This window comes from Seriola dumerili, unplaced genomic scaffold (genome assembly GCF_002260705.1).
Source record: "Seriola dumerili isolate Sdu_G_001 unplaced genomic scaffold, Sdu_1.0 BDQW01000024.1, whole genome shotgun sequence".
In the NCBI taxonomy this organism is placed as follows: Eukaryota; Metazoa; Chordata; class Actinopteri; order Carangiformes; family Carangidae; genus Seriola; species Seriola dumerili.
The window spans coordinates 230,352-241,035 of NW_019174279.1; the positions used below are offsets into that span (position 1 = coordinate 230,352).

Here is a 10,684-nt window from a genome sequence, read left to right on the forward strand (position 1 = left end):
TCGTGTGTGTAGGTGATATGATTCCTCTTGAGTGTGGCTTGTGAGGTGGAAGAGGAGATTACTGCACCACGCTTCTATAATTACCTCTCATCTCTCAGCCGGTGCTCTTAAACACAACAGGGAATGCCAGGCTACCACACACTCCAACACAGGCACACACGCACACAGTGGGGCGCAACCTCTGTACAATGTAGCAGGCTGGGAGCGAGTTATTTCTAGAGGGTTACATTTCACTCAAATGGGGATTGGAGACCACCCACACTACCTTTAAGCAACGCTGGTCAGCTTTGCTTCGAGGCACACGCACGCGCGCGCACACACACACACACACACACACACACACACATTTTCACTCTGTCGCACACACAAGCTGCTTGTAAGTAAGAAGAATGACTCACCTGTCCTTCCCACACAAAAAAAAACCCACTTAAGAATCCATTCTCAAGTCATGCACTCACATCACACTATATACTTTTTCATTTTAGTGGGGATTATGCAGAAAAAACACCAGGCACCTGCCCTTTCACTCTGTCTCTCTATCACACACACACACACACACACACACCCACACACACACACACACACACACACACAGACACAATATAATGTCTCACTTTACAGTTAACTGCTTCTATAATATAAAAAATAAATGCCATAAACAAAAGACCAGCAGTTTTTCTCCACAGCTTTAGCTTCATTCATTACACTGACTCTTATTGGCCAGATCCAGCCTTAATAACCATACAACTATCAGGACTAAGTATGTTTAAGAGTTGACAGCGTCTCACAAAGATGAATTAACCATGGAATTCACAGCTTTGAAGAAGTCATTAAAAGCTATGCCAGGAGAAAATTGCTCCGCCACACTGGATGACTTGGTCGCACTCCCTCTCCCCTTGGCTCAACTCTTAAAAAAAGCAGCATGATTTCTTGTGGACAGACACAGGGGGCCATCTCAACAAGACTGAAACACAGGGAAGAGCCAAAAAGACTAAAGAGTTTATATTTACGTCACTGAAAGTTTCATCTCCTCCACTGTCACATTCGCTAATCATCTCATAGCTGGGTGTGTATTATATCATAATCTGAAACTGATTGCAGAGCCAAAAGTGAAGCTGTAAAAGAAAATTCAGGCAAGCTGCTCCAGAGTGTGTTGTGGAGCCCATGAGAAGCTCCGCCAAGCTCACCGTTTGTCCAAGCATGACGGTCAGCACACTGAGTGGGTTGGTTGACATGACTTACAATACCAATGTGTTGAGTTGTGAAGCCTGATGGATGTTTTTGAATCCAGCAGAAGATATTCTTCTTCTTTGTGTGTGTGTGTGTGTGTGTGTTTTTAACTCTCAGCAATAGACTGTAGAAAAAAAAGTGAATCTGCTGCTTCTTAACTCACCCACACATACATACCCACACACATGCTTTGAAAAAAAAAAAATATCCACAGATGAATTCAGCAGAAGATGCCCACATACTGCATGTCTGTTGCACATCAGCACACACGGTGTCATTGAGACACCTTGCAGTCATTTTGTAATTTCGGATGCATTCAATTTGTGACAAAGCACCGCTTAGCTGCTAATGCGTGGACGAGTGCAAATGAGATTCTAGTGTCCCCGTCGAGCCCGAGGCGCACAGCTGTCTGGCCAGGCACATCCTGCCTCTGCAGGCCTGAGATGTGTTCAGGCATAAAAGCAAACATTTTATTTAGGCAGCTGGCACTTAACGGGCAAACGGTGCTCACATAAGCAGCGGGAGCCCGTGGGCTCTAGTATGACAATGGAAGGACGTGGTGACAGGAAAACACCTCGGGGGAGTGCTCGGCTCACAAAGGAGCACATACAGACCACAGGTATGCGCAGAATATGTCGCTATAACACGGATGTGTGTCAAGTCTCGTGTACTGATAAAGTGGAGATACTGTCATCAGCCCGCTCACCTCAAATACACTCATATACGGAGAGAGAGAAAGCTCAAAATAGGACCAAGTTTATTTTTTGCTTGAAACCACAGAGCAGACGCTCGCGAAACGAAATTACGCACAAATTTGCCCCGCTTGAAAATCCACATGGCATTAAGTGTCGCTCAGATGCCTGCTGTGCTTGCAGAGAATAGGCTATCAGAACCCTTCTTTAACCACTACACACAGAGGAAGCTCACATAGACGAGAGAGATTTCTGTCTGAGACTGATAAACACACCAAAGCAGAGGAATCTGCTCGAGCTCCACAGTGTGGGCATCAGATCGGTCGGACAGGTGTTCTCCAACCCGACAGCGCTTTTCTCAACAGTCAAGACAGCGACGTGAAGGTGGTCTCCCATAGCTGAGCCAGGCCAGCAGAATCACAACACATGTTGTCTTTAAATTGTTGACAAGAGTCCAAGCATCATTCACTAACATTACGCACCACATTGACATGCAACACTGACATTAAAAGATTCAATATGTGTATTTTTTTTTTCTCCATTCAAATATTGTTTTTCCAACTATTCGCCCCTCTCTCTTTTATTCCTTTAGAAAAAAGAACTGTATGTATTCCACTACTTTAGTGAGGTAACACAACAGCTACAGGGATACAACAGAAAAATGGTGTTACCATGGAGGATGAAAATTAAAGTAAGACAAAGAAAACTTACATATAAACTTACTATAAACTATACACATACATATAAACTTACATATATAAAAAAACATTTCGTATAAAATAGTTCTTTTTTGTAAGAGGATGAGATGAATGGCGAACAGGTTGTGACATTTCAAAGCCACTTGAAGTTAGATGGATCAGGCTCCTTCCAGATTATCAGCTTGCATATTAAATCTTTTTTTTTTTTTTTCTGCAGGCAAATCTTACAACATCCACCAATGTTTCAGACGCCGGTTCACTCACCCGTCAGCTGGTCATAGGATCCGTCCAGCTCTCTGGAGTCCGACAGGCTTTGGTCACGGTTTTTCGCCTTCATTTTCACCCCTGTGCGCCGGAATGTGCAAAACTGTGTGAAACAGCCGATAATGTTGCGAATCTTGTTAGTGAAAACAACAGCGGTGTTGCCGTATGCCCTCACGGAGGATGGCTACGAGTATGTTGCCGTTAGCGAGTCATATTTGATTTGCAGTAAATCAGAAAAGAGAGCCATTTAAGTCGGTGTTTCCCCGTCTCCGTTTTTTGTGTGCGCTCTCGGCATCCACGAGCGGAGTGAACCAAGCGCGCTTCTGGTCGGCACTCTCACTTGGGCTGGCACGCGCGCACGCATACCCTTAAGCACACATACACACGCGCACACAAAGAAGGAGATAGAAACAATCCTAATATTTGAATTAAATTGATAAAGTGTGGATACTTTTTTTCGGAGATTATAACAAATGTGAATATGACAGTAGTGAGATCCCCGAGTGAGTGGCATAAAGACATAGAAAGTTAGGCTTCATTGCTGCAGTATATCTCTCTCAGTGGGTTGGTGGTCAGCCTGCCTCTCTGCCATTAATATCACCACCACATTCTCTCCCAATGCTCTCCACTGAGTCAGAGCAGTGGCAGATGTGTACAGAGACATCAGCAGGAGCAACAAGGAGCACACTGCTGCTGCCAGGCAGAGGTTCTGACTGTATCAGATCTATAAATACTCGCTGGCTCTGGGAAGCCTTGTATCCATCCCTTTTCTTCCTTCTCTCCCTCACAGTGTTTTCGCCTCACTCCTGCTTGCTTACTACACTATGACATTTGGTCACAATCTGTCAGACAATCTGTCTTTGATGCCATATTTTTCTACATTATATCAGGGTTTGCATCAATAACCCTCCTCCATCCTTCTGTGGATCCGTTCATTCATTCATTCATTTCAGGCATGAAATCCACGTGAACCGTTGCAGTATTTGTCAGTCTGTAACTGCGTAGTGAAGTTATTCTTTTATTTAGATGTCTATGCCCTTTGCCCTGCCAACCACCAGCCCCACACCCCACCCCCTGCTGAAAGAAGGGCGTAAGCTGTAGCGCACTGGGTGCTAGATTCCCTCCTCATTCAATACTCTGCTCAGTCGTCCGTGCTGCTCTCTCAGGAATCAACTGACATCTGAATCAGACACGTCACTGAAAGGATGCTTGTAGTCAGATGGGACTACCTTAAGTGTCTTATCTGCCATTGAAATCACCACTCAAGCGTACATGTCTCTCATGTTGCAGTCCCATAATTCCTACATGCAAATGCTCCTGGCATGTAGCCCTTGACCTGCCTGTTGCCACGTGGTTCTACGGTGCAGTTACAGTGAAGTGGATCCATTCTTAAAGAAACAAAGTTGTTGATGAATGTTTGGGTTCTGTAAGAGATGACACGTTGTACTAAAATCAGTCAAGCAAAAACTTCTCAGTCAAGAAGTTTTAGCTATCAAATATGCCTTGAGAGACTGTGAGTCTGTCACTGAGAACAGATGTCAGCTGTGGAAGTCATGCTGGTTATAACAGACTCTAAGGGCATCAGTGTATTTTTCAATTAAGTGCTTATGGGATCGTTCAACAGCGCCAGAGGCCAAAACACTGTTAATGTTGAGACTGTCCAAAAGTCTAGGCCCTCATCCTTGTTCGCACAGTTCATTGCATTAAGATTAAAACACAATTTTCAGATGTGGTGTGTTTTATAGTTGATGCTCATTTTCAAGGTGGAATAAAAGATCAAAATCTGAATAAGAGTCTAACTTTGCCACTAACTTCTGCAGCATAATCCACACCGTCCATTACACACAGTTTAGTGTAGTATAGTATGGCTAAACACTGTTTCACAGCAGGTGTGTTTTTGTCACCTGTAACTGATACGAATTGAAGCTGCTGTTCTCTGAGAGGGACAAAATTGGAGTCACTCCTATGATTGAACTGGCAATTGTGTAATTTTACACCACATTTTGAATTCATTTCTTTTTATGTGTTCGCCTTTCATGCTGGCAGACCAAAAGACATGTGGGTTTGACTGACTAAGATTCCTCCTGGGTGAAAATTGCTGTGTTTGCGAGGGCTGATGACACACTGGGAGCACACACAGATGACTTTGGCCTCAGTACATAAGGCCAACTCTCTTGGGTCAAATCTCTGATTACTGCCACTTGCTTTTTTTTAATCTGTCACACAACAATAAGAAGCCTTGATGGTGCCTCTCTCCGCTTTCCTTATTTGATGAATCCTCGTGGGCTGCAAGTGGACAAACATCCTGATTTACAGTGCCCTGGCCACCACTCTCATTACCATATAGATGCTTACATGGTTGCTTTATCAGTGATCATTTACAGTTTGAGGTGATTTAAGGTCAGGAGGAGTTGGATGTTCCCCCTGCTAAGCTTCATTTGAACCCTCCATGCTGCCAATAAACAGGAGGAGGCCCACAATAATCACAGGGCCTGCTTTTTCTGTCATCTAATACCAACAAAATATTTCACAGATACGGACGATTGGATATGGATTGGATTTTTGTGTGTGGTAAATGAAAGGAGACAAGGAGAGGTGGATTCTAAATGAAGGCGAGGGGGAGTGTGCAAGAATGAAGGCAAGGGGAAGCGCAGAGATCGATTCATGGTGAGTTAGAGGGGATTTAGTGATTCAGAGGTAAAATAAAGAGAATCGGCAAATCACTGATGAGGGGGCTGTCTGTTACTGCAGGGGTAAGTGGTGGGGTCGGGACTTCTGGACAAACCTAAATGTGGACGTGCGCATGTCAGAGCTGTGCAGTGACCCAGAGACAACCTTGTTGTATCCTCGAACAGAATAGCAGAAACCGGGCATGACGCCAGCTGGGCAGCGAGGTCTGCTGTTGTTTTGTCCAGGAGGTGCTGTTTGTCTCCATATTTTCAACACCAGGGAACATTGAGGACAAGAGAAGAGTCTTTTAAAAGACAGAATTGTTGACTGATGGTGAGATTTTGTGACAGGTTTCTCAACTCGCATGACATCTTTGTATTCTCAGTGATTTAACAGGGTTAGTCTATGATCCTGTTTAGTGATAAGTCATCACAAATCCTCTCTCTTACCCACACTGATGCTCAACTTAAAGAACTACTTGTCAGAGTGCATGTGAGTGCAGCTGCAACTGCAACTTGGAAAATTCAAATTAAGCCGGAATTAGCTTTTTAATACCAGCTAGTAACCGCCTGGATTATTCACGCCTACTTGAAAGCTCAGACAGACACTCGGACATACAGGTTATGTTGTTGGCGTCCGCAGGTAATGGATAAAAACTCGAGAGGAAAGGAGGGGAAGGAACACTCATCAAACTACTGAGATTCTCCCTCTGGCTCCCACTGCAACCCCAAGGTCAGTCCCCTGTCCTTGGCAAAACTGCACCATGAATATTAATAGCACAAAACCCCGGGATCCCCTAACCAAGGTGTGTGTTCAAATCATAGCTACAGTGATGCCAAACAGAATCAGATCAGTATGTCACATACTGCACGGTAACAGCAAAACAATGCAGAATTTTTCTAGGTAAAGCTTTTTTTCGTTTTTCCTCAAACACAATGTTCAATATTTGCAGTTTCTGTAGGATCATGGTGGAGAGAGGCATAAGGATTCTTTTCCAGAACAATTCTGCACCTCAGCATAACAGATGGAATAGGCAGGATTAACTTAGAAAATAGCTGTCACTGATAGTATTTTCGAAGCCTCCAGTTTCACAAAGTAGAAAGAAAACCCTCCTTGTTAAGCAGCATTAAAAAGCACTTTAAACGTCTAAATGACACTTCCTTTCATTATTCACCGCAGCCAGCGACCTCCAGCGCAGAGCTGTCAGCTTGGCCTCTGTCACTCAGCCAATACTGGCTGAGTGACTGACTGATGGTGTCCAGTGAGACACAAGCACCCAGACACACAGACACACAGTCACACTGACAAAAACATACCGTCACAAAAAACACAATGAACGATCAATCTTTCAGTAACTTTGATACAAGCTAAACAACGGAGTGGCCATGTCTACACCACCACGACACTGTTTTCAGTAACCTAAAACGCTGTTCGCAAAAGGCCAAAACGCTTAGAAAAAGCTACATTTTCAAAAAACACCTGTGCACATATTGACAGGGCATAAGTTTTGTTTTTGTAGAAGTATGTGTAAATGGCATTTTACTAGCCCTGTATCTAATAACTATTCTCTTCTCACTGGAGTTGTCCCCTTCTCATACCCAGTCTGGAATACCAAAGGTGTCCATACTTTTGCCAACATTTACAATGATAAGGGGCTGCACAACTATAATGATTTGAGACTGTCTCCAAATTTACCAAGCTCATCCTTTTTCTGTATCTCCAGCCACTGTCGCCAATGAAAGCATATGGCCGGCCAAGGAACACTCCACTTACCACTGATCCCTTACACTCCATCTGCGAAAAGGTTTGGTTTCTCAACTATATTCACTCTTTTGGATTACTTCCTATAAAGCTCTCTCTATTATACATGTATGGACTAAGGGGCTGAAGCACTATATTGGAGAGCATTCACTTGACTGAGATAAGATACTGTCTTCGATTCTCATCGCCTCTAACAGTCATCATCTTCAAACTGCACCTTGTGCACAGATGTACTTACGGGTTCTCACATGCATGTGTATTGGGAATGCAAGGATGTGGGGTGAGGTCTCTGCTACTCTTGATGTACTGATGTAACTGTGCCGTGCTCTCCCACTGTGCCTCCTCATTAAAATTAACATGTTTGAATAGACGCATTCTCCTAACGGGCATCACTGCTGCCAAAAAAGACGCTGTCTGTACGTTGTAAACATCTGCATGTGGTTACAAAAGCTCACTGGATTAACACATACAGCACATACATGTACATTGATACAATCAGTATGGATCAGTTATGAGAGTGCATGGTTGCCGGGGCTGGCAGACAGAATCGAGGAGTTCCAGTAATCACCATATCTGCGTCTTGCTGAATTTTGGCTCCTTGTGTCCAGACAATATTATATGGAGATCTATGGGTGGATGTGTTATATTGTTAATGGTGTTCCTTGTGTGTAATGAACAATAAAAAAGAATCCATAAACTTCACACTCTTATATACAGTCCTAATAACCACAGCTGCAGTTTGGCTCCAAACCACATACCATCATCTGAACTTTAAAAGGAAATATATTGCTGTTGCTGCAGCACCCCTCCCTTCCCTTTTAACTCTTTATACCCACCTTAATCTATTAGTATCAGTTTATTCTGTTTACATCAAGCCTGTTGGAACCCTGATCCGACCCGACTCTCCACCTGTCCCCACCACACTCCATCTTTCTGAAACCTCCATATCCCCTCCTCCAAGCCAGAGATACACAATGACGCCATTCAGGAGAGGAAAGTGTATGTGACCTTCAGAAAACATGGACAGAATCCCTCCCCACACATGTCAAATGTTTTCCCCCTGTAATCACACTTGACTGTAATCGTTTTCGTTTTGCTCCCCCACTGCTGTCCCAGGAAAAGAAGGATAACGTCACCTCTGACCCCCAGATACAGTATGTTTGCTGTCTGAAGCGAGCATTTAAAACCTGTGATAGTTTTTGACAGATGTCAGCTGCCGACGTCACCTTTTGCCTGAGGGATGACACCCTCTGAGACACACGTGCACACACACACACACACACACATACAGTCATGCCACAACTTGTCTGTCATCTGAGGTAGTGAATTTGTGACGGCGTGGGTGTCCAAGAATTATGACCTCCTTTTCTCTTTCTGCCTCACTACAGTGTATACGGCATGTGTTTTATGTGTTGCACACTGTAGAGAGCAGCTGAATAATGTTGCATGTCTTTATGTTTACTGGCCTGGAGGAGGAAAACCAGGCAGAATAGAAACCCGTATGAATTACTCATGAGTGTAAAGTGCATGCTTTCTCTCTCTGACTCACTTACTTCACTTTTCATTTTCATTTCCTCTTACTGTTTTTTTTTTTTTTTTTTGCCTTTTTGCCATTTTCCTTATTCCTGCCATGTGTGTCCTTGTGGAAGTGTGTCCTAGACGTGTCCTCTCCATCCAGACAGGGTGGGCATTTCTGTGGACAGGTAGACAAACAGACTCACACACCCACACACATTCAAACTGGAGCATATTACGTGGAGGTGCCCTCTATGATGGTAAATCAACAGACAATTTCTGTTTACACAAATCATCCATCTGCTTCCACATCCCTCATTCACATACACGCACAGTCAAAGGCTCAAGTCCGGGCTGTCATTTTAAAAGTCTCTTTACGTCCTGGCAGTAAGTTTATAGACGGCTTTCACAGTAACATAAAACTGACTGTTGTTGAAGTATTGCCTCTTCATCATACGTTCCCACCCTGTCTCCTAAAAATGTCATTTATAAACTGTTGAATGTTTTTTGCCAAATATATTTTTGGCAGAAACCTAATTGCTGCCTGGATTATGTTCACTGGCAGCATTTTTTATTTTTTATTTTTTTTCAAAAATAGTTCCTCATGATGTTGAAAAGCACATTTTAAGAGACATAACATTTCTTCTAAAGGGCATTTGCTGATGGGGTGCCTTGCATGCTTGGGAGTTTGTGTGCTGACCCTGAACTCTTACGTCCCAGGACCTTTGTTTCTCTGCTGCATTTCTCTAATAAATCCAACAAGGTATGTAGTATATAAAAAGTCATTTTTGTAGAAAGTTTTATGATGTGTCTGCACAGGGAGAGAACAGAAGCATCACACTGTGTGAAAACACATGTATACACGTGTGCATTCACACATATATACATGCACCTCTTGTACTACCCCAGAGTAATGAAAAGTGGTTTTTATTGGACCAAGAAGCTGTTGTTTACGCTACAAACCACAAACCTCAAATTGATTTGCCTATTGGATACCTGATTGTATTGTTCTCAATTCAATCCCACTTGAGGACGCCATTGAAATTCAAAGCTAATACAGAAGATTGGAAACATATAAACCTCACTTTATAATCACCTACCAATGTTTCCCTGTGGGGTGTAACAGTCGATTTTTCAGAGTGATTTTTCATTGACGTTTAATGGGTATCGCCTGAGAGGTTACACAGTTGCTCATGTTCTTCTCGCAGTGTCGGTGTGTGTGTGTGTGTGTGTGTGTGTGTGTGTGTGTGTGTGTGTGTGTGTGTGTGTGTGTGTGTGTGTGTGTGTGTGTGCCCTTCCATCACGGCAATGCAACCTGAGCTTGTGTATTGAAGCAGTGGCAGCAACCAAGCGCACACAGAATCCAGTGAAAGTCCTCCACGTGTTCACGAAAGCCAATATGGTCAACAATATAGTGAAGAGAAAGAAAGAGTCAGCGGTGGAATTTAAGTCTGGAGACCTTTTTCATGATGTCATTAGTTAGAAGGTGACTCTAGAGACATGTCGGTGAATCCCATTTATCTCAACATCTCATCACATCCTTCATCTATCTATTCAATATCCTTTCACAGCAATCTCATTATCACTTCCCGTTTCCCTGATGCGTCATTGATCTGTCGACACAATGAATTGTCATAACTTTCCATAAACACCCTTCATATTTCACTGGTGTACCGTCAGAGCAAACAGTCTAAATGAGTTGGACAAACACTTACAATAACAAATTGTCCTGGGTTGGGTGAGGACAGCTGAATAGCCATCAGTAGGGGGGAAAAAGCCCATAAAATCACCCTCTGATAGATCACTGGGGTGTGCTTGGCCGAAGCAGACGCATTGGGGTTTATAGGCGCAGGA

The 10,684-nt window shown here is 43.4% G+C and overlaps 1 protein-coding gene across 1 annotated transcript in view; it reads right to left on the minus strand.

Moving 5' to 3' along the window:
* Window positions 1-2,957, minus strand: part of kcnip2 (potassium voltage-gated channel interacting protein 2) — an 86,379-nt gene extending 83,422 nt beyond the window's left edge. Inside the window, exon 1 of the mRNA XM_022762478.1 lies at window positions 2,881-2,957. Coding sequence (XP_022618199.1) covers window positions 2,881-2,957 — 77 coding nt within the window. The remainder of the gene's footprint in view (window positions 1-2,880) is intronic.
* Window positions 2,958-10,684: the final 7,727 nt, after the last annotated feature.